Genomic DNA, 24,246 nt, shown 5'->3' with positions numbered 1-24,246 from the left:
GGTTATGCTCACCTGGTCCCCCCCAAGACCCACCTCTCCCACAGATCTTGCCGAGTCTTATCGTAAGGTCCTCACCGGGGAGGACTTCGGGTCTAGGATCGTACACTCTGAGCTCACACCACACTACGAACAGACACCACACTGTTGGATTCTTAGTAACCAGTTCTTTATATAAGGAATAAAAGAAGAAAGCACTCTTATGTACACAGTGATCGGAGGATCACAAAGTCGTTGAGGGATCAGGAAAGGGGGAAGCGGGACAGTCTTTTAGCCTCTGGGGCAGTACGGGGCGTACCCTACGCACAGCTCTCAATCCTCGAGCCGGGGGGTACGGACGATGATGGTCGTCCTGGCTGCTTCACCTCCGTCGAGTCGGCTCGGTCGTGATGGTGGCCTCGATGGTCCAGCCGGACCAGAGTACTCCTCGAGCCGCGACGAGGTCAGCAGGGCTCGATGGGGAGAAGTTCGGGGGGAGCCGCGACAGCGTCAGCAGGGCTTGGATGGTTGCAGGTTCAAGCTTGAGCCGCGACAGCGTCAGCAGGGCTCTGATGGGTACGAGGTCAGCTCGAGCCGCGACAGCGTCAGCAGGGCTCCGGTGGTCTTAGAGGTCGAGCCGCGACAGCGTCAGCAGGGCTCCGATGGTTACGAGTTCAGCTCGAGCCGCGACAGCGTCAGCAGGGCTCCGATGGTTCAGTTCAACTGGAGCCGCGACAGCGTCAGCAGGGCTCAGGTGGTTCAGTTCCTTGTTGCGAAGAGGGAGCTGCGACAGCGTCAGCAGGGCTCAGAGGTTCAAGATGAGTTCTTCTTAGGGTCAGCCGAGATCAGATCAGCAGGCTTCAGGTCCAAGATACAACTGCTCGCTAGTTGTCAGGCGGGCCCAGATATAGTCCATTAGCCCTTTGATGTCCGGACCCTCGCAGGCGGAGGTCTCAGGCCTTGGGGGCTGGTTGTTGGAGAGGTCCGGCGGTTGGCTCTTTGATCCCTTTGAAGATGTGTCCGGGAATCCCCAGACACCCAGCAGGTCTCGAGCCAGCACTCAGGGAGGCCAAAGGTGCGATCGAACCTGGCCCATAGGGGAGGGCCAAAGGTGGGACAGATACCGGTCTCTCAGGGGAGGCCGGAGGTGCCATCGAAACTCCCTGGTTTATCTCACTCGAGGAGCGCTTTACCCCCCAGCCGGGACTGGCGCGCCTTTGGAGTCTGGGTTTCGCTGGGGCCGGGATCACGCTAGGCCCAGGGAGACAGGGATGTCGGGAAGGGAAGATGGCGTCCGGGCCTTGTGGGGCATGCAAGGTTAGGCGCTCGGAGCCGGGCGTGGGACGGGAAAGGCCGACCTGGTCGAGGTGCTAGGTGGACCTAGGCTTACGGGAGTAGGGCAACCAGGTTCGGGGTGCAGGCTACGCTAACAGGGAGACTGCGCAGGGGACTCAGGGTACAGGACTATGCTCACAGGGTGTGGAGGGACAGAGGCGAACCACGCCACGAGGCCGGGTCCAACAGGCGTCCCCCCCAGCTGAAGGCGGGGAGAACTACCCATCCTCTTGGGGGTTCTCTTCGCTGAGGCGGAAGAATCGGGACAGGCCGTCTGCGTTGGCGTGGTCAGCACCAGGCCGGTGCTCAACAGTGAAGTCCATCCCCTGGAGGGAGATGGACCAGCGCAGCAATTTGGGGTTCTCCCCTCTCATCTGCATTAGCCACCGGAGGGGTCGGTGGTCGGTCTGGACCCGGAAGTGAGTACCGAACAGGTAGGGCCTCAGCTTCTTTAGGGCCCAAACCACCGCGAAGGCCTCCCGCTCGATGGTGCTCCACCTTTGTTCTCGAGGGAGTAGCCTCCGGCTAATGAATGCCACTGGTTGGTCTAGGCCGCTCTCGTTCACCTGGGACAGGACTGCTCCGATGCCATGCTCGGACGCGTCCGTTTGAACTACAAATTCTCTGGAGTAGTCGGGGGCCTGTAGGACGGGGGCAGTGCACATGGCGTCTTTCAAAGTTTCGAACGCCTCTTGGCAGGTGGGGGTCCAGCTGACTTTCTTCGGCTGGTTCTTGGAGGTTAACTCCGTGAGGGGGGCTACGATGCTGCCGTACCCTTTGATGATCCTTCGGTAGTACCCCGTGAGCCCTAGGAACGCCCGCACTTCTGTCTGGGTCGTGGGGGCCTCCCAGGCCATGATTGCATCGATCTTGGGCTGGAGGGGGGCTACGAGGCCGCTTCCGACCTGGTGCCCGAGGTAGACTACGGACCCTTGTCCGATCTGGCACTTGCTTGCCCTAATGGTGAGACCGGCCCTTCTCAGGGCCGTCAGCACCGCCCAGAGGTGCTGGAGGTGCTCTGGCCAGTGGGAACTGTAGACTGCGGTATCGTCCAGATACGCAGCGCTGAACTCTTCCAACCCAGCCTGTACCTGGTTTACCAGCCTTTGGAAGGTGGCGGGGGCGTTTTTCATCCCGAAGGGCATCACCCGGAAATGGTAGTGACCATCCGGGGTGGAGAACGCAGATCTTTCCCTAGCTCCCTCAGTGAGGGCGATCTGCCAGTATCCGCTGGTCAGGTCGAACGTGCTAAGGAAGCGAGCAGCCCCGAGGCGATCAATAAGCTCGTCTGCTCGGGGGATGGGATGCGCATCGGTTCTGGTGACTGCGTTGAGCCCGCGGTAGTCAACGCAGAACCGCAGCTTGGGAACAGCCCCGGGGGTGGCTGCCTTCAGAACCAGGTCCACGGGGCTAGCCCATGGGCTGTCAGAGGCTTCGACCACCCCGAGAGCTAGCATCTTTGATACCTCGGCCTTGATGCAGGCCCGGACTCGGTCAGGGACGCGGTAGGCTCTGTGCCGTACCGGTGGGCTGTCCCCAGTGTCCACGTCGTGGACGCACCAGCTGGAGACGCCGGGGGTGAGGGAGAAGAGGTCCGAGAACTGTCCCAATAACTGGCGACAATCCTCACGCTGCTCGAGAGAGAGGGAGGAGGAGAGACTCACACCCTCTACGGAGCCATCTTTTTCTTTCACGCACAGGAGGTCGGGGAGAGGCTCCGTTTCTTCTTCTTCTCCATCGTCCGTGGCGAGGAGCAAGCTCAACTCGGACCGGGCGAAGTGGGGCTTGAGGCGGTTCACGTGGAGGACCCTCAAGGGGTTCCTGGGGGACTGCACATCAATGAGATATGTCACCTGGCTCTTACGTTCCACCACCTTAAAGGGTCCTGTCCACTTGTCTTGTAGGGCACAGGGCTCCAGGGGGGCCATCACCCAGACCTGCTGTCCGGGCTGAAACTCGACCAGAGTGGCATTCTGGTCATACCACCGTTTCATTTCTTCTTGACTAGCCTCGAGGTTGGCCTCGGCCAGTTCTCGGAACTTCCTAGTCTGGTTCCGGAGGGCCAGAATGTATCGAAACACATCGGGCGGGGGCTCTAGGGCCGCTGTTTCCCACCCTTCCTTAACCAGGCTGTGGGGTCCCCTGACGGGGTGCCCGTAGAGGAGCTCGAAGGGGCTGAACCCCAGGGACTTCTGGGGGACTTCGCGTTACGCGAAGAGGAGACAGGGAAGGAGGACGTCCCACTTGCGCCTCAGGGTCTCTTCGAGACCCATGATCATTCCCTTGAGGGTCCGGTTGAATCGTTCCACCAGACCGTTACCCTGGGGATGATATGGGGTGGTGAATTTGTACGTCACCCCACATTGTTGCCAGAGGGACTTCATGTATTTCGAGATGAAGTTGGTCCCTCGGTCGCTGACGACTTCTCGGGGGAATCCCACCCGAGAGAAGATGGCCATGAGGGCCCGCCCCACTACGGGGGCCGTCAACGTTCGGAGGGGAATGGCTTCGGGGTAGCGGGTGGCATAGTCCACCAGGACAAGGATAAAGCGGTGCCCCAGGGAGGTCCGGGGGTCGAGGGGGCCCACGATGTCGAATCCCACCCTTTCAAAGGGGGTACTGACCACGGGGAATGGTTGGAGGGGGGCCTTGCGCTTCCCTCCGCTCTTTCCGCTGGATTGACACGTGGGGCAGGACTTACAGTGGGCCTCCACATCGGAGCGCATGCCCAGCCAGTAGAAGTGGGTGACTAGGCGGTGATACGTTTTGTCTTGCCCCAAGTGTCCCGCCAGGGGCACGTCGTGGGCCAGGTTCAGGAGAAAGCCGCGGAAGCGTAGGGGTACCACCAGCACTCGGGCTGACCCTAGCTCGGCAGACTTTTGTTCGCTGTACAAGAGGCCGTTCTCCCAATAGACAAAGTGGGAGCCGGACTGGTCACCGGCGGCCTGGGCGGCGGCCTGCTGCCACGGGCCAACCATGGATGGACAGGAGGTCTGTTCTAGGCAGAATTCTTCTCGGGACGGTCCTCCTTCCTGGCGCCACTGGGCCAGCTCAGGAAGGTCATCCAAGCTCGGGGTCGGTTCGACGCCAGGGCCGAGGGGGCCTGCGTCGGGGGGGAAGCTTTCCCCGGGGAACAGCTCAGGGGTCTCAGAGGATGCAGGGACCTCGGGGTCCTCGGGGGTAGCCGGTGCTGCCTCTGCCGTTGCCCCTCGGGCGGTCATCGACCGGGTGTTCACACAGGCCCATTCAGGCAGGCCCACCATCTCCAAGTGGGTCCTTTTCTCAACCCGCTGCCATGGGGAGCTCTCTAGATCGTTGCCGAGCAGGCAGTCCACGGGCATGTCGGAGCGGACCGCCACTCGTAACTCTCCGGAGACGCCCCCCCATTCGAACGGGACTTGAGCTATCCGGCAGGTGCGGACGGAGTTATCAGCTGCGATCACCCTGCAGGAGATGTGGGGAACAATCTGGGCTTCAATGACTAGGTGCCGTTTGACTGCGGTGATACTGGCCCCGGTGTCTCGGAGCGCCCCTATGTGGTGGCCATTGACAGTCACCTGCTGTCGGTACTTCTCGGTGTTGTCGGGCAGGGGGGCTCCCGGGACCATCTCCCTATCACCCAGGGAGACTAACATCATGGCTGCGGGGTCAGCTCCCTCGAACTCCTCTTCCCCCTCCTCTTCTAGGGCTACCGAGGTGATGTGGCGCGCTGGGGGGCCTGCAGCGGCAGGCTTCTTGAATAAAGGGCAGCGGGGGTCATTGGCATAGTGCCCTGGTTGCTGGCAATGGAAGCAGGTTTGGCTGACTCGGGGCCCTGGCTGGGCTGGGGGGAACCCTGCGCGCGCTGTGGGAGGCGAGGTGCCGGGCTGGTTTCTGGGGGGACTGCGCGGGGACCCTATCTGGGATCCCCTCTGTCTATTCTGACCCCCTCCTCCCCTCGGGCGGGATGGCCCTTGTTCGTTTCGACCAGTCTCCCCCGGCCCCCTGGGGTACTCTGGTGCTCAGCCAGCGATCGGCCTCGACGGCCAGCTTCCTTGGGTCAGCCAACTTGCTGTCCAGGAGGTGCTGTCGGAGTTCCACAAAGCAGTTCAGAGACAAATGTTTGTAGGCAATGAGGTCGATGAGCCCCTCGAAGGTGGATACTTTGCTGCCCTTGATCCACCCTTCCAGGGCCCGGCTGTAGAAATTGACATATTCCACCCATGTGGTGCCAGGGATTTTCTTACATTCTCGGAAGCGTTGGCGGTACATTTCAGGGGTGAGTCCGTACCTTGTGAGGAGGGCCTCTTTCATGTGGCTGTAGGAGGTCTGTTCGGCCGACGGTAGGTCGAGTAGGGTGTCTCTCCCCTCACTCAGGAATCGCCCCCACAGCCCGGCTCCCCAATCTTTCTGCGGAACTCAGTGGGAGGTCATGGCGACCTCGTAGGCTCGGAACCATTGTTGGATATCATCGTTTTTATAATATTCTTTGACCACATCCTTGGGGATGTGGACCTTGGGTTCTACTGGGGGAACGGACTCTCGGGTCGCCGAGGTTTTGTGGTCTTCGGTCCTGGCCTTTAGTTCGATCTCCTTCATGCTGCGCTCGTGCTCCAGCTGGAGTCTTTTCCCTTCGTGTTCTCTCTGGAGTTTCTTCTCCCCCAGCTCTCTCTGGAGTCTTTTCTCCTCCAGTTCTCCCTGCAGCCACAGCTGCTCGATGGCTAGCTTCTTCTCGGCCAGCTTGAGTTCTCCTTCCATCTTCAGACGGGCTAGTTCTAGCTCGTGGGTTCGGTTGCGTTCCCGGTCGGTCATCTCTTCTCGAGACAGACCTCTCTCTGTGTTGTGAGTCCGCGTCGGGGACTCTGCTCTTTCTTGCTCTGGGGCGTGGGTTTCGGTCAGGGGTGCTCCCCCTCCATCGGCTTCTGTCGGTGCTGGAGGTTGTGCTCCGGCCTCCACCCAGGCGGTTAGGGCTTGATGAAAGTCTTCTTTGGTGTTTAATCCCGTTGTCGGGATGTGGAGATCTTTGCAGAATTGCTTCATTTGTCGGTGCGTATAGTCCTTCAGGAGCTCCACCAGGAAGGTAGCCTCGTCTTCCGTGACGCTCATGGTTGTTCTTTTTTGTTTGGGTAGTGTGTCAGTACTGTACGATCCCTAGACGTAGGTTCTTATCGCGACGCTGCCACCAATGTTAGAAGGGGCAATCTCAGAGGGCCCGGTTATGCTCACCTGGTCCCCCCCAAGACCCACCTCTCCCACAGATCTTGCCGAGTCTTATCGTGAGGTCCTCACCGGGGAGGACTTCGGGTCTAGGATCGTACACTCAGAGCTCACACCGCACTATGAACAGACAGCACACTGTTGGATTCTTAGTAACCAGTTCTTTATATAAGGAATAAAAGAAGGAAGCACTCTTATGTACACAGTGATCGGAGGATCACAAAGTCATTGAGGGATCAGGAAAGGGGGAAGCGGGACAGTCTTTTAGCCTCTGGGGCAGTACGGGGCGTACCCTAAGCACAGCTCTCAATCCTCGAGCCGGGGGGTACGGACGATGATGGTCGTCCTGGCTGCTTCACCTCCGTTGAGTCGGCTCGGTCGTGATGGTAGCCTCGATGGTCCAGCCGGACCAGAGTACTCCTCGAGCTGCGACGAGGTCAGCAGGGCTCGATGGGGAGAGGTTCGGGGGGAGCCGCGACAGCGTCAGCAGGGCTTGGATGGTTGCAGGTTCAAGCTTGAGCCGCGACAGCGTCAGCAGGGCTCTGATGGGTACGAGGTCAGCTCGAGCCGCGACAGCGTCAGCAGGGCTCCGGTGGTCTTAGAGGTCGAGCCGCGACAGCGTCAGCAGGACTCCGATGGTTACGAGTTCAGCTCGAGCCGCGACAGCGTCAGCAGGGCTCAGGTGGTTCAGTTCCTTGTTGCGAAGAGGGAGCCGCGACAGCGTCAGCAGGGCTCAGAGGTTCAAGATGAGTTCTTCTTAGGGTCAGCCGAGATCAGATCAGCAGGCTTCAGGTCCAAGATACAACTGCTCGCTAGTTGTCAGGCGGGCCCAGATATAGTCCATTAGCCCTTTGATGTCCGGACCCTCGCAGGCGGAGGTCTCAGGCCTTGGGGGCTGGTTGTTGGAGAGGTCCGGCGGTTGGCTCTTTGATCCCTTTGAAGATGTGTCCGGGAATTCCCAGACACCCAGCAGGTCTGGAGCCAGCACTCAGGGAGGCCAAAGGTGCGATCGAACCTGGCCCATAGGGGAGGGCCAAAGGTGTGACAGATACCGGTCTCTCAGGGGAGGCCGGAGGTGCCATCGAAACTCGCTGGTTTATCTCACTCGAGGAGCGCTTTACCCCCCAGCCGGGACTGGCGCGCCTTTGGAGTCTGGGTTTCGCTGGGGCCAGGATCACGCTAGGCCCAGGGAGACAGGGATGTCGGGAAGGGAAGATGGCGTCCGGGCCTTGTGGGGCATGCAAGGTTAGGCGCTCGGAGCCGGGCGTGGAGCGGGGAAGGCAGGCCTGGTCGAGGTGCTAGGGGGACCTAGGCTTACGGGAGTAGGGCAACCAGGTTTGGGGTGCAGGCTACGCTAACAGGGAGGCTGCGCAGGGGACTCGGGGTACAGGACTATGCTCACAGGGTGTGGAGGGACAGAGGCGAACCACGCCACGAGGCCGAGTCCAACAGCTTCTGTTCTGCAGTCCACCCCCAGGTCTCTAGGTGCTGTCTCGTTGTCCAGTTGCCACTGGCTGCTGCTCTACAGTCCACCCCCCAGGTCTCTAGGCGCTGTCTTGTTGTGCAGTTGCTCCTGCCTGCTGCTCTACAGTCCACCCCGGGCCTCTAGGCGCAGTCTCGTTGTCCAGTTGCCCCTGTCTGCTGCTCTGCCGTCCACCCTCGGGTCTCTAGGCGCTGTCTCATTGTCCAGTTGCCCAGTTACCACTGGCTGCTGCTCTGCAGTCCACCCTGGGCCTCTAGGCGCTGTCTCGTTGTCCAGTTGCCCCTGTCTGCTGCTCTGCCGTCCACCCTCGGGCCTCTAGGCGCTGTCTCATTGTCCAGTTGCCCAGTTACCACTGGCTGCTGCTCTGCAGTCCACCCCGGGCCTCTAGGCGCTGTCTCGTTGTCCCGTTGCCCAGTTGCCCCTGGCTGCTGTTCTTCAGTCCACCCCGGGCCTCTAGGCGCTGTCTCGTTGTCTAGTTGCCCCTGGCTGCTGCTCTACAGTCCACCCCCAGGTCTCTAGGCGATGTCTCGTTGTCCAGTTGCCACTGGCTGCTGCTCTACAGTCCACCCCGGGCCTCTAGGCGCTGTCTCGTTGCCCAGTTGCCCAGTTACCACTGGCTGCTGCTCTGCAGTCCACCCCGGGCCTCTAGGCGCTATCTCATTGCCCAGTTGCCACTGGCTGCTGCTCTGCAGTCCACCCCGGGCCTCTAGGCGCTGTCTCGTTGTCCCGTTGCCCAGTTGCCCCTGGCTGCTGTTCTTCAGTCCACCCCGGGCCTCTAGGCGCTGTCTCGTTGTCTAGTTGCCCCTGGCTGCTGCTCTACAGTCCACCCCCAGGTCTCTAGGCGATGTCTCGTTGTCCAGTTGCCACTGGCTGCTGCTCTACAGTCCACCCCGGGCCTCTAGGCGCTGTCTCGTTGCCCAGTTGCCCAGTTACCACTGGCTGCTGCTCTGCAGTCCACCCCGGGCCTCTAGGCGCTATCTCATTGCCCAGTTGCCACTGGCTGCTGCTCTGCAGTCCACCCCGGGCCTCTAGGCGCTGTCTCGTTGTCCCGTTGCCCAGTTGCCCCTGGCTGCTGTTCTTCAGTCCACCCCGGGCCTCTAGGCGCTGTCTCGTTGTCTAGTTGCCCCTGGCTACTGCTCTACAGTCCACCCCCAGGTCTCTAGGCGATGTCTCGTTGTCCAGTTGCCACTGGCTGCTGCTCTACAGTCCACCCCGGGCCTCTAGGCGCTGTCTCGTTGCCCAGTTGCCCAGTTACCACTGGCTGCTGCTCTACAGTCCACCCCGGGCCTCTAGGCGCTATCTCATTGCCCAGTTGCCCCTGTCTTCTGTTCTACAGTCCACCCCGGGGCTCTAGGCGCTGTCTCGTTGTCCAGTTGTCCAGTTGCACCCTGGCTGCTGTTCTTCAGTCCACCCGGGCCTCTAGGCGCTGTCTCGTTGTCCAGTTGCCCCTGTCTGCTGCTCTGCCGTCCACCCTCGGGTCTCTAGGCGCTGTCTCATTGTCCAGTTGCCCAGTTACCACTGGCTGCTGCTCTGCAGTCCACCCTGGGCCTCTAGGCGCTGTCTCGTTGTCCAGTTGCCCCTGTCTGCTGCTCTGCCGTCCACCCTCGGGCCTCTAGGCGCTGTCTCATTGTCCAGTTGCCCAGTTACCACTGGCTGCTGCTCTGCAGTCCACCCCGGGCCTCTAGGCGCTATCTCATTGCCCAGTTGCCACTGGCTGCTGCTCTGCAGTCCACCCCGGGCCTCTAGGCGCTGTCTCGTTGTCCCGTTGCCCAGTTGCCCCTGGCTGCTGTTCTTCAGTCCACCCCGGGCCTCTAGGCGCTGTCTCGTTGTCTAGTTGCCCCTGGCTGCTGCTCTACAGTCCACCCCCAGGTCTCTAGGCGATGTCTCGTTGTCCAGTTGCCACTGGCTGCTGCTCTACAGTCCACCCCGGGCCTCTAGGCGCTGTCTCGTTGCCCAGTTGCCCAGTTACCACTGGCTGCTGCTCTACAGTCCACCCCGGGCCTCTAGGCGCTATCTCATTGCCCAGTTGCCCCTGTCTGCTGTTCTACAGTCCACCCCGGGGCTCTAGGCGCTGCCTCGTTGTCCTGTTGCCCAGTTGCCACTGGCTGCTGCTCTACAGTCCACCCGGGCCTCTAGGCGCTGCCTCGTTGCCCAGTTGCCCAGTTGCCCCTGTCTGCTGCTCTGCAGTGCACCCCGGGCCTCTAGGCGCTGCCTCGTTGCCACTGCTCCCATCTCCAGGCCGCTCTTGTTTCTCTAATTGCTCGTGTAATCTCCGCCCTCCGGGCCTTTGTTTCCTGCCAGGGCACCGAGCTTCCTAAAGCGCCCTTTGTGCCCGGCTCGGTGTCCAGGCGCTGATTAAACACATCTGAATCCAGGGGCGGCCCCCGCGCCTCGGAGCCTTTCACCCCAACAAAGCGCCTTTCATCCGGAACACAAAGGGGGGTTTAAGGAGCGCGGCCCTCCCCCGGGAACCCCTCCATATGGACAACATGCAGGGGGCGGCTGACTCCGGGGCCCAGGGGACAGGCCGGCCTCCCCCCGGCCAGGCTGCTGGGCCCTCGACCTCTGGGACGGGGCCCTCGGCCTCTGGGACGGGGCCCTCGGCCTCTGGGGGCTGGGACGGGGCCCTCGGCCTCTGGGGGCTGGGACGGGGCCCTGGGCCTCTGGGGGCTGGGACGGGGCCCTCGGCCTCTGGGACAGGGCCCCCGGCCTCTGGGGGCTGGGACGGGGCCCTGGGCACTGCCCTCCGACCAGGGAGCTCGAGGGCCACTCAAGGGCCCCTTCCGACAACCAGCTCTGGAGGCCTGGCCCCCGACCCCTACAAGCCCTGTCATCCGGGATGAGTCATGGCCAGCTCTGGCATCTGGGCACGAGTCATGGCAAGCCCTGGCACAAGTCATCAGAAGCCCTGGAATCCGGGCACACGTCGTGCCCTCTTCCGAGTGGAATAGTGCCCTGGAGCGCCACACCATCCAGGTCTGAGCCATGCCACCTCGTCAAAGCCATACCATCTGGGTACGAGCCATACCAAACTCAGGGCGGAGCTTCAGTACCACCGATATTGGAGAAAGGCACCCAGTGCGATCAGTGCCATCTGGGTACAAGCTGTGCCATCTGGGATGGGAACAATCGATGCCATCCAGGTCTGAGCCATGCCATCCGAGTGCAAGTCATGTCACCCTCAGAGGGATCTTCAGTACCACCTCGAATGAAAAATAGCGCCCAGTGCGCACAGTGCCATCCTGGTACGAGCCATGCCATCTGAGTAAAAGCCATACCACCCTTAGGGGGTAGCTTCATTGCCACCTCTACTGGAGAATAGCGCCCAGTGCACGCAGTGCTATCCTGGTACGAGCCATGCCATCTGAGTAAAAGCCATACCACCCTCAGGGGGCGGCTTCAGTACCACCTTTGTTGGATAATAGCACCCAGTAAGCGCAGTGCCATCCGAGAAGAAGCCGTGCTATTCGGGTACGAGTCATGCCTCAGAGTACAAGCCATGCCACCCACAGAGGAGCTTCTGTGCCACCTCCACTGGAGAGAAGCACCCAGTATGAGCCGTGCCATCCTGGTCCGAGCCATGCCGTCTGGGTACGAGTGCCATTCCACCCTCAGGGGGTCGCTTGAGTACCAACTCCACTAATGAATAGCACCCAGTACACGCAGTGCCATCCGGGTACAAGCCGTGCCATCCGGGTATGAGTCATGCCATCCCCATAGGGGAGCTTCAGTGCCACTTCCACTGGGGGGCAGAGGGGGCCGCACCTAGTATAAGGCGTGCCATCAGGGTACAAGCCATGTCATTCTCAGAGTGGCACGTTGCAGGAGGGCAGCGCCAGCCACTACGAATCCTTTCGTCCTGGTACAGACATGCCATCAGGGCACAAGCCATTTCTTTCGGAAAATGCCATGCCATCCGCACACACACTCACACAAAGGTCCCTTTTTGGGAGTGGCTCTGGTGTTTCTCTATATAATTCGTGGTTCAGAAACGTACAGCTCTTGTGTGAATGACACTTGTGTAAATGACTGTTTGTGAAAAACCTCCAGTGTAAAGGTCCCTTCTTGTGAGCGGCTCTGGTGTACGTCTGTATAGTGAGTTGTGCGGGTATGCATAGCGATTGTGTGAATATCACTTGAGCTTATGCAACTATGTGGAAAAGGCTTCCACTTAACGACCTGGTGACACCACGACAATGCTGCTGCTCCTGAGTTTCAACAAAAGAAGGAAAATCCAGAGACAAAATGACTCTTTAAAGGATTTCCCTTCCCCCACAACACTCACATGGTATGACGTCATGCGTAACTTCTCCACTAGTGAGAGTGAGCAGTGTGAGCACATTAGTGAGAAGTGAGCGGTGTGAGCACATTAGTGAGAAGTGAGCGGTGTGAGCACATTAGTGAGAGTAAGCGCTGTGAGCAGCGCACACTAGTGAGAGTGAGCAGTGTGAGCATATTACTGAGAGTGAGCGGTGTTAGCACGCGCACACCAGTGAGAGTGAGCGGTGTGAGCACATTAGTGAGAAGTGAGCGGTGTGAGCAGCGCACACTAGTGAGAGTGAGCGGTGTGAGCACATAAGTGAGAGTGAGCGGTGTGAGCAGCGCACACTAGTGAGAGTGAGCAGTGTGAGCACATTAGTGAGAAGTGAGTAGTGTGAGCAGCGCACACTAGTGAGAGTGAGCAGTGTGAGCACATTAGTGAGAAGTGAGCGGTGTGAGCAGCGCACACTAGTGAGAGTGAGCGGTGTGAGCACAGAAGTGAGAGTGAGCGGTGTGAGCAGCGCACACTAGTGAGAGTGAGCAGTGTGAGCACATTACTGAGAGTGAGCGGTGTTAGCACGCGCACACCAGTGAGAGTGAGCGGTGTGAGCACATTAGTGAGAAGTGAGCGGTGTGAGCAGTGCATACTAGTGAGAAGTGAGCAGTGTGAACACGCGCACACTGTGAGAGGGAGCAGTGTGAGCACATTAGTGAGAAGTGAGTGGTGTGAGTAGCGCACACTAGTGAGAGTGAGCAGTGTGAGCACATTAGTGAGAAGTGAGCGGTGTGAGCAGCGCACACTAGTGAGAGTGACAGTGAGAGCACATTAGTGAGAAGTGAGCGGTGTGAGCAGCGCACACTAGTGAGAGTGAGCAGTGTAAGCACATTAGTGAGAGTGAGCGGTGTGAGCAGCGCATACTAGTGAGAAGTGAGCGGTGTGAACACGCGCACACTAGTGAGAGTGAGCAGTGTGAGCACATTAGTGAGAAGTGAGCGGTGTGAGCAGCGCACACTAGTGAGAGTGAGCAGTGTGAGCAAATTAGTGAGAAGTGAGCGGTGTGAGCAGCGCACACTAGTGAGAGTGAGCAGTGTGAGCACATTAGTGAGAAGTGAGCAGTGTGAGCAGCGCACACTAGTGAGAGTGAGCAGTGTGAGCACATTAGTGAGAAGTGAGCGGTGTGAGCACTCGCACACTAGTGAGAGTGAGCGGTGTGAGCAGCACACACTAGTGAGAGTGAGCAGTGTGAGCACATTACTGAGAGTGAGCGGTGTTAGCACGCGCACACCAGTGAGAGTGAGCGGTGTGAGCACATTAGTGAGAAGTGAGCGGTGTGAGCAGCGCATACTAGTGAGAAGTGAGCAGTGTGAACACGAGCACACTGTGAGAGGGAGCAGTGTGAGCACATTAGTGAGAAGTGAGTGGTGTGAGTAGCGCACACTAGTGAGAGTGAGCAGTTTGAGCACATTAGTGAGAAGTGAGCGGTGTGAGCAGCGCACACTAGTGAGAGTGAGCGGTGTGAGCAGCGCATACTAGTGAGAAGTGAGCGGTGTGAACACGCGCACACTAGTGAGAGTGAGCAGTGTGAGCACATTAGTGAGAAGTGAGCGGTGTGAGCAGCGCACACTAGTGAGAGTGAGCAGTGTGAGCAAATTAGTGAGAAGTGAGAGGTGTGAGCAGCGCACACTAGTGAGAGTGAGCAGTGTGAGCACATTAGTGAGAAGTGAGCGGTGTGAGCACGCGCACACTAGTGAGAGTGAGCGGTGTGAGCACATTAGTGAGAGTGAGCAGTGTGAGCACAATAGTGAGAAGTGAGCGGTGTGAGCAGCGCACACTAGTGAGATTGGGCAGTGTGAGCACATTAGTGAGAAGTGAGCGGTGTGAGCACGCGCACACTAGTGAGAGTGAGCGGTGTGAGCACATTAGTGAGAAGTGAGCGGTGTGAGCAGCGCACACTAGTGAGAGTGAGCAGTGTGAGCACATTACTGAGAAGTGAGCGGTGTGAGCACGCGCACACTAGTGAGAGTGAGCGGTGTGAGCACATTAGTGAGAAATGATCAAGGTGAGCACATTAGTTAGAAATGTACGGTGTGAGCAGCGCACACTAGTGAGAGTTAGCAGTGTGAGCACATTCGTGAGAAGTGAGCAGTGTGAGCAGCGCCCACTAGTGAGAGTGAGCAGTGTGAGCACATTACTGAGAAGTGAGCGGTGTGAGCACGCGCACACTAGTGAGAGTGAGCGGTGTGAGCACATTACTGAGAAGTGAGCGGTGTGAGCAGCGCACACTAGTGAGAGTGAGCGGTGTGAGCACATTAATGAGAAGTGAGGGTGTGAGCACATTAGTGAGAAGTGAGCGGTGTGAGCAGCGCATACTAGGGAGAAGTGAGCAGTGTGAACACGCCCACACTAGTGAGAGTGAGCGGTGTGAGCACATTAGTGAGAAATGAGCAAGGTGAGCACATTAGTGAGAAATGAGCGGTGTGAGCAACGCACACTAGTGAGAGTTAGCAGTGTGAGCACATTAGTGAGAAGTGAGCAGTGTGAGCAGCGCACACTAGTGGGAGTGAGCAGTGTGAGCACATTAGTGAGAAGTGAGCGGTGTGAGCAGCGCACACTAGTGAGAGTGAGCAGTGTGAGCACATTAGTGAGAAGTAAGCGGTGTGAGCAGCGCACACTAGCGAGAGTGAGCAGTGTGAGCACATTACTGAGAAGTGAGCGGTGTGAGCACATTAGTGAGAAGTGAGCGGTGTGAGCAGCGCACACTAGTGAGAGTGAGCAGTGTGAGCACATTACTGAGAAGTGAGCGGTGTTAGCAGCGCACACTAGTGAGAGTGAGCAGTGTGAGCACATTAGTGAGAAGTGAGCGGTGTGAGCAGCGCACACTAGTGAGAGTGAGCAGTGTGAGCACATTAGTGAGAAGTAAGCGGTGTGAGCAGCGCACACTAGCGAGAGTGAGCAGTGTGAGCACATTACTGAGAAGTGAGCGGTGTGAGCACATTAGTGAGAAGTGAGCGGTGTGAGCAGCGCACACTAGTGAGAGTGAGCAGTGTGAGCACATTACTGAGAAGTGAGCGGTGTTAGCAGCGCACACTAGTGAGAGTGAGCAGTGTGAGCACATTAGTGAGTAGTGAGCGGTGTGAGCAGCGCACAGTAGTGAGAGTGAGCAGTGTGAGCACATTAGTGAGAAGTGAGCGGTGTGAGCAGCGCACACTAGTGAGAGTGAGCAGTGTGAGCACATTAGTGAAAAGTGAGCAGTGTGAGCACATTACTGAGAAGTGAGCGGTGTGAGCAGCGCAAACTAGTGAGAGTGAGCAGTGTGAGCACATTAGTGAGTAGTGAGCGGTGTGAGCAGCGCACAGTAGTGAGAGTGAGCAGTGTGAGCACATTACTGAGAAGTGAGCGGTGTGAGCAGCGCACACCAGTGAGAGTGAGCGGTGTGAGCACATTAGTGAGTAGTGAGCGGTGTGAGCAGCGCACAGTAGTGAGAGTGAGCAGTGTGAGCACATTACTGAGAAGTGAGCGGTGTGAGAAGCGCACACTAGTGAGAGTGACCAGTGTGAGCACATTACTGAGAAGTGAGCGGTGTGAGCAGCGCACACTAGTGAGAGTGAGCAGTGTGAGCACATTAGTGAGTAGTGAGCGGTGTGAGCAGCGCACAGTAGTGAGAGTGAGCAGTGTGAGCACATTACTGAGAAGTGAGCGGTGTGAGAAGCGCACACTAGTGAGAGTGAGGGTGTGAGCACATTACTGAGAAGTGAGCGGTGTGAGCAGCGCACACTAGTGAGAGTGAGCAGTGTGAGCACATTAGTGAGTAGTGAGCGGTGTGAGCAGCGCACAGTAGTGAGAGTGACCAGTGTGAGCACATTACTGAGAAGTGAGCGGTGTGAGCAGCGCACACTAGTGAGAGTGAGCAGTGTGAGCACATTACTGAGAAGTGAGCGGTGTGAGCACATTACTGAGAAGTGAGCGGTGTGAGCAGCGCACACTAGTGAGAGTGAGCAGTGTGAGCACATTACTGAGAAGTGAGCGGTGTGAGCAGCGCACACTAGTGAGAGTGAGGGTGTGAGCACATTACTGAGAAGTGAGCGGTGTGAGCAGCGCACACTAGTGAGAGTGAGCAGTGTGAGCACATTACTGAGAAGTGAGCGGTGTGAGCAGCGCACACTAGTGAGAGTGAGGGTGTGAGCACATTACTGAGAAGTGAGCGGTGTGAGCAGCGCACACTAGTGAGAGTGAGCAGTGTGAGCACATTACTGAGAAGTGAGCGGTGTGAGCACGCACACATCCATGTGCCTGCGGTCACTGCAGTCCGCAGCGCCGGGTCACAAAACAGAGCCCGATAGAGACCCGTTTCGAGGCCTCTTTTAAAAAACTCAGCACCGGCTGGACCCGGCCCAATTAAAGCCCCGCTGGTATGAAAGATTCTGGTGTAAATGGTTGAAGCATGAATATTCTGGTATGAATGACCGTGTAAGTGACTCAGGTGTGAATGACCCAGCCGGAAGTGATTGCTGTGAGTGACTGGTGTCAAACACTCGTGTAAGTTGAGGACTCCACGGCAAGTGACCCTCGCTTGCAGCGTGGGGTCTCCTCGTTAATGCCCGCTCGCGCCAGAGCGCGGAGGGCATTAACCGCGTGCCCAGTGGGTGCCAGGGAGAGTTTCATGGAACATGATCTGGCCCTGGCAGAGCTGCATACTTTAATATCGAAGCCGTCGAAGATGGGGGGGAGGTGTTTCCTCTTTTTATTTATTTATTTATTGTATTTTATTGTATGCATTTTTATATAGTGCGGACTTTACCCGAAGGTGTCAGAGCGCTTTCCAATAGGACCAGTCACGTTACATAAGAGAAATGTTACAAAATAGAAGGTTACAAATATAAACAGGAGACCAGAAGAGGTCGGTCAAACCATAGATATATGTATTATATTAATGGAGAATCTAGAAATACTGCACAGTAGTGACGTCACAGGGCAGAAAACACAACACGTTCCATCCGGGAAGAAACCTTTTTATTTATATTTTAAATAAATAGAACATTTTATTTAAAAAAAAGATGTATATAAAACATATTTACAATAATCTTTGCTTTGAATGTACATATATACACTCCGCGCTGTCCTTTCGTGGGTGTCCCACGTGGGTCAGGGGTGCAGCCATTTCTCAGTCGGTCACAGACAGAGGGGCATGAGGAGTGTGAGAAGTGTGAGGGGCATGAGGGGTGTGAGGGTATGAGCAGGATACAAGTCCTAAAAAAAGAAGTGGCGGACGCTGACGTCATGACAGGAAGTGACGTCACGAAAGGTGGCTTGCCCCATCTGACTCATTGCCTCTCCTCGCTCACCCCTTAGATGCGATTGCATCAGAGAAGCCAGCGCGTGAGCAGCGTGCTGTGACCTCCGATCTCGCCCCAGAGAGGCCAAAGAGTGAATGTGTGGCTCCATTTGCTCCAGTAATCGTGCTCCTGGTAAAAAAAAAAAGTGAGGGGACTCCTGGGCATAAGGACCTTTAGAGAGTGCAGGCCTGAAGGACCCGTGTGCTCCTGCAAGACATGGGGTGCACAGCCCCCCAACATTACCTATAGTGAGTTGTATGGAAGGCCTGGAAGAACCGAAGCCTGGAGGGAGGAGGGAGGGCCGTGTCCCCCCAGACCTGCAGTGGACGGTTTGCTGCTAGTGGGGGTCTTGTACTTCAGACCTAGAGAGCAGGGTGTTAGAACGAGAGGTGTATTGTACCCCCAGACCTGAAGGGGAGGGTGTGGGTGGGAGGGGGAGACCCTTTACCCCCAGACCTGAAGGTGAGGGTGTTGTTGGGGGGGTGGGGGCCTTTTACCCCCAGACATGAAGGGGAGGGTGTTGCTGGGAGGGGAGGGGTCATTTACCCCCAGACCTGAAGGGGTGGGGTGTTAGTGGGAGGGTAGAGGCCTTGTACCCCCAGACCTGAATGGGAGGGTGATGGGGGGCGGGGATGGAAGGGTCCTGTACCCCCAGACCTGAAGGGTAGTGCGTTGCTGGGAGGGGAGAGACCTTGTACCCCCAGACCTGAAGGGTAGTGCGTTGCTGGGAGGGGAGAGACCTTGTACCCCCAGACCTGAAGGGTAGGGCGTTGCTGGGAGGGGAGGGACCTTGTACCCCCAGACCTGAAGGGTAGGGCGTTGCTGGGAGGGGAGGGACCTTGTACCCCCAGACCTGAAGGGTAGGGCGTTGCTGGGAGGGGAGAGACCTTGTATCCCCAGACCTTAAGGGTGGGGTGTTGCAGGAAAGGGAGGCGCCCTTTACCCCCAGACCTGAGGGTTAGGGTGTTGCTGGGAGGGGAGGGGGCCTTTTACCCCCAGACCTGAGGGTTAGGGTGTTGCTGGGAGGGGAGGGGGCCTTTTACCCCCAGACCTGAGGGTTAGGGTGTTGCTAGGAGTTGGTTTAGCATCTTCTAATTCTTAAAACGAGGGTGCTTCTTGGCCAGGGGTCCTGGTCTGGGGGGCGGGGGGCTGACGCTAGTCTGCGGTTAGCTGGGTTTGAGTCCTTCAGTCATTCCTGCGCATGCTCCTTCTGAGCCATGTGTGACCCTCGGCATGTCTTGGTGATACTCGGTGCCCCCCCCCCTCATGGGAGCCTCTGGTGGCAGAAGCCTGCACTGCTGCGGGTCCTGGCGCCGGGCTCAGCTCTCGATACCCGATACACCTGCCACATGTTGTGATGGAATCGCTTCATCATATTGTCATGTCTTCACGTTAACACTGTCTGGGCAAAGGTTTCACCTCATCAGAACCACTTTTAACACCAAATACTGTAAGAATCAACTGAAGGATGACCAGTCAACCTCTGCACAGCGCGTGCCCCTGCGCTGCAACCTGTCCTCGCGACTCTAGTGACCTTGATCCCTAGAGCCAGAAACAAAGGGTGGTGTTAAAATCTGCAGATTATGTGGCAGAGGGTGGATTGTGGGTGGCAGAGGGTGGATTGTGGGTGGCAGAGGGTGGATTGTGTAGCAGAGGGTGGATTGTGGGTGGCAGAGGGTGGATTGTGGGTGGCAGAGGGTGGATTATGTGGCAGAGGGTGGATTGTGGGTGGCAGAGGGTGGATTATGTGGCAGAGGGTGGATTGTGGGGGGCAGAGGGTGGATTGTGTGGCACCCAGTCTTTCTGGCTCTTAATGTGTGCAAAGGTCTGACCCCGTGCCAGCACTCACAGTTTGTGGTTCTAGTTATAGTGACAGGGTCTATTTCTTCTGCCAGAAGCAATTCTTTAATGTTCTTGTGCCAGGATCTGCTCCTGGTCCGTGCTCCCTTTGTTTCTGGTTCTAGGTATTGTTCGAGGCTCTGCTCCTGGTATCCAGCACTCACTCTTTGAGATTCTTGTTCGAGGCTCTGCTCCTGGAGCCCAGCACTCACTCTTTGAGATTCTTGTTCGAGGCTCTGCTCCTGGAGCCCAGCACTCACTCTTTGAGATTCTTGTTCGAGGCTCTGCTCCTGGTGCCAGCACTCACTCTTTGAGATTCTTGTTCGAGGCTCTGCTCCTGGAGCCCAGCACTCACTCTTTGAGATTCTTGTTCGAGGCTCTGCTCCTAGAGCCCAGCACTCACTCTTTGAGATTCTTGTTCGAGGCTCTGCTCCTGGAGCCCAGCACTCACTCTTTGAAATTCTTGTTCGTGGTTCTGCTCTTGGTGCCCAGCACTCACTCTTTGAGATTCTTGTTCGAGGCTCTGCTCCTGGAGCCCAGCACTCACTCTTTGAGATTCTTGTTCGAGGCTCTTCTCCTGGTGCCCAGCACCCAACGTTGGCTGCTCTTCTTCGAGGCTCTGCTATGGTGCTCTGCACCCATCCTTGGCTGCCCTAGTTCGAGGCTCTGCTCCTGGTGCCCAGCACCCATCGTTGGCTGCCCTAGTTCGAGGCTCTGCTCCTGGTGCCCAGCACCCATCCTTGGCTGCTCTTGTTCGAGGCTCTGCTCCTGACGCCCAGCACCCATCCTTGGCTGCCCTAGTTCGAGGCTCTGCTCCTGGTGCCCAGCACCCATCCTTGGCTGCCCTAGTTCGAGGCTCTGCTCCAGGTGCCCAGCACCCATCCTTGGCTGCTCTTGTTCGAGGCTCTGCTCCTGGTGCCCAGCACCCATCGTTGGCTGCCCTAGTTCGAGGCTCTGCTCCTGGTGCCCAGCACCCATCCTTGGCTGCTCTTGTTCGAGGCTCTTCTCCTGGTGCCCAGCACCCAACGTTGGATGCTCTTGTTCGAGGCTCTGCTCCTGGTCCCAGCACCCATCGTTGGCTGCTCTTCTTCGAGGCTCTGCTATGGTGCTCTGCACCCATCCTTGGCTGCCCTAGTTCGAGGCTCTGCTCCTGGTGCCCAGCACCCATCCTTGGCTGCTCTTGTTCGAGGCTCTGCTCCTGACGCCCAGCACCCATCGTTGGCTGCTCTTGTTCGAGGCTCCGCTCCTGGCACCCATCGTTGACTGCTCTTGTTCGAGGCTCCGCTCCTGGCCCCCATCGTTGGCTGCTCTTGTTCGAGGCTCTGCTCCTGGTGCCCATCGCCTGAGCTTCTTGAACGCGCCTTCCAGGCGCTTGTGAAGGCCACGATGCCAGTGTCACACCAGTCCCTTCTCAGCCTGTGACTGGTCACCGCCCCAGCCCCTCTCTCTCTGCGGCTCCAGGGGGCGCCAGTCACCAGTTCCAGGGCAGGAGGGCGCTGCCAGCGTGTGCCAGGGCCTGGTGAGGGCAGCTGAAGAGCCCCAGGGCAGCGGCGTGTGGCACGGATGGGTACAGGTGCAGCCTGTCCCGGGCCTGGCCCAGGTCAGCGGTGCTGAAGCCCTGGGGGTAGGGCTTGCCGTCCCGGACCAGCACCGGCACCAGGACCCTCCTGGGGGGCGGCGGGGGGGCCCTCGTCTCGAGCTTGGCCCGCTTCATCTTGTATCGATGGTTCTGGAACCAGATCTTGACCTGGGTGGGCGTCAGGTGCAGGAGCCGGGCCAGGTGGTCGCGCTCCGGGGCCGACAGGTAGCGCTGGTGGCGGAAGCGGCGCTCCAGCTCCAGGGTCTGCGCCTTGGAGAAGAGGACGCGCCGCTTCTTCTGCTGGGACCGGGCGCAGGCCGGGCGGGCTGGGGCCAGGTCCTGCGTCGAGTCCGGGAGGAGCGTCTCTGGCCCGCTGTCATCCGAAGCTAGAGAGGGGGAGAGAGAGAGAGAGAGAGAGAGAGGGGGTTAATGTGGGGGGTGGGAGGGTCTGCTCACCTGGAGAGAAAGAACAGAGGTGTTCACCTGTACAAAGCAAGAACCCAGCTATTCACCTGTACCTAAACAGAAGCCAGCTGTTGACCTGTACACAGATAGAAGCCAGCTGTTCACCTGTACCTAAACAGAAGCCAGCTGTTGACCTGTACACAGATAGAAGACAGCTTTTCACCTGTCACAGACAGAAGCCAGCTGTTCACCTGTCACCGACAGAAGCCAGCTGTTCACCTGTCACCGACAGAAGCCAGCTGTTCACCTGTCACAGATAGAAGCCAGCTGTTCACCTGTCACCGACAGAAGCCAGCTGTTCACCTGTCATAGATAGAAGCCAGCTGTTCACCAGTAGAAGCCAGCTGTTCACCTGTACACAGACAGAAGCCAGCTGTTCATCTGTCACAGACAGAAGCCAGCTGTTCACCTGTCACCGACAGAAGCCAGCTGTTCACCTGTCACAGATAGAAGCCAGCTGTTCACCTGTCACAGATAGAAGCCAGCTGTTCACCTGTCACGGATAGAAGCCAGCGGGTCACCTGTCACAGATAGAAGCCAGCTGTTCACCTGTCACAGATAGAAGCCAGCTGTTCACCTGTCACAGATAGAAGCCAGCTGTTGACCTGTACACAGAAAGAAGCCAGCTGTTCACCTGTCACAGATAGAACCCAGCTATTCACCTGCACACAGGCATCCTAGAATATTCACCACTTACAGATAGACACAGCTATTTACGCGCACACAGGCGCACACAGCTATTCGCCCACCTGAACACAGAAAGAAGCCAGCTGTTCACCTGTACACAGACATAAACCAACTGTTCAACTGTGCACAGATAGAAGCCAGCTGTTCGCCTGTGCACAGATAGAAGACAGCTGTTCACCTGTACACAGATAGAAGACAGCTGTTCGCCTGTACACAGATAGAAGACAGCTGTTCACCTGTACACAGATAGAAGCCAGCTGTGCGCCTGTACACAGATAGAAGCCTGCTGTGCGCCTGTACACAGATAGAAGCCAGCTGTGCGCCTGTACACAGATAGCAGCCAGCTGTTCACCTGTACACAGATAGAAGCCAGCTGTTCACCTGTACACAGATAGAAGACAGATGTTCACCTGTACACAGATAGAAGCCTGCTGTGCGCCTGTACACAGATAGAAGACAGCTATTCACCTGCACACAGTCATCCAAGCCTATTCACCACATACAGACACAGCTATTTATGCGCCTACAGATAGACACATGTATTTACGCGCACACAGACACAGCTATTCGCCCACCTGAAGATAGACACAGCTATTTACGCGCACACAGACAGACACATCTATTTACGCGCACACAGACAGACACAGCTATTTCCCCGCACACACATCTATTCCACCGCACACAGACACAGCTTTTTACGCGCACACAGGCACAGCTATTCACCCGCCTACAGATAGACACAGCTATTTACCCACACACAGACAGACACAGATATTAAAGAGCACACAGACAGACACAGCTATGTAACTGCAGACAGACACAGGTATTTTCTGGCGCATGGACAGGAACCAATATTTACCCACACACAGACAGGCTATATATATGCACACAGATAGACACCGGTATTTATTTTACGCAGGCACAGACAGACACAGCTATTTACCCGCACACATGCACAGATATTTGCGCGCACACAGACAGACACAGGTATTTACACGCACAAAGACACAGGTATTTACGCGTGTTTACGGGCGCAGGTATGTGCGTGCACACAGACACAGGTATTTAGCGCACACATACACAGATATTTGCGCGCGCAGACAGACAGGTATTTACGCGCACAAAAGCCACATGTATTTACGCCTATTTACGCGCGCGGGTATGTGCGGGCGCACAGGCAGACACAGGTTTTTGCGTGCGCAGAGCCACGAGTATTCACGCGTATTTACGCACGCGCAGATGCATGCGTGCACACAGACACAAGTATTTACGCGCGCACAGACACAGGTATGTGCTGCTGTACTTACACAGGTAGTGTTGCTGCTGCTTTGCCTCCAGCCAGGGGTGGTAGGGTGGGCCCCGGGGGTATCCCTCTGATGGGGGGGCTCTCCTGGGGCTGCCCCCCTCCTGCTCCTTTAAATTCAACAGTCTCCTGACGGTGAAGCCGAGCGCGCTGCCGGAGGACATTGTGAGCCCGTGAAGGGTGGGGGGCTCTCCCAGGCGACCCCCAGGAGCTTCTCCAGGTGCTTTTGGTGCAGGACTGGGGGCTCGAGAATGAAAGCGCCCCCAAGATTGCTCACTTTTGTGGTGAATCAAGGTTTAACAGACCCTGGGAGGGGCTTGGCGGTGCCCCCACAGTCAGATGTCCTCAGCAGGGTTCAGGGGTGCTCTGGGGGAGCACAGGCTGCCTCCTGGCAGGGAGTCGGGGTGGCCTTGAGGCGGGGCAGAAGAGGACGCGGCTTCTCCTTTTAGGAAAGACCTCCAAAGCTGGAAGTGGAAACCGGGGTTCACGGCCTCTGCGGAGTACAGGGGGCCCCAGAGCACAGGAGGCGGCGGAGGGAGGCAGAGAAGAGAGGCCAATGGAGGCCGAGAAGAGAGTCCAGTGGAGGCCGAGAAGAGAGGCCAGTGGAGGCCGAGAAGAGAGGCCAGTGGAGGCCGAGAAGAGAGGCCAGTGGAGGCAGAGGAGGCCGAGAAGAGAGGCCAGTGGAGGCAGAGGAGGCCGAGAAGAGAGGCCAGCGCAGGCAGAGGGCCGAAGGATGCGCCCTGAGGGACCGTCTTAGCGCCTAGTGTCGCTTACAAGGAGCGCCTCCTG

General features: G+C 57.8%; 1 protein-coding gene across 1 annotated transcript; it reads right to left on the bottom strand.

Moving 5' to 3' along the window:
* Positions 1-20,894: 20,894 nt before the first annotated feature.
* On the bottom strand, positions 20,895-23,621 carry NKX2-8 (NK2 homeobox 8). The gene is made up of 2 exons (XM_078661965.1): positions 23,462-23,621; positions 20,895-21,388 (listed from the first exon to the last, which is right to left on the bottom strand). Exons 1-2 carry the CDS (start codon positions 23,619-23,621, stop codon positions 20,895-20,897), a joined length of 654 nt encoding a protein of 217 aa, XP_078518091.1.
* Between the last annotated feature and the right edge of the window lie 625 nt (positions 23,622-24,246).

The sequence above is a fragment of the Lissotriton helveticus genome, chromosome 9, assembly GCF_964261635.1.
Source record: "Lissotriton helveticus chromosome 9, aLisHel1.1, whole genome shotgun sequence".
In the NCBI taxonomy this organism is placed as follows: domain Eukaryota; kingdom Metazoa; phylum Chordata; class Amphibia; order Caudata; family Salamandridae; genus Lissotriton; species Lissotriton helveticus.
The sequence above is the reverse complement of the archived record's forward strand: the minus strand, read 5'-3'. Positions and strand labels throughout refer to the sequence as shown.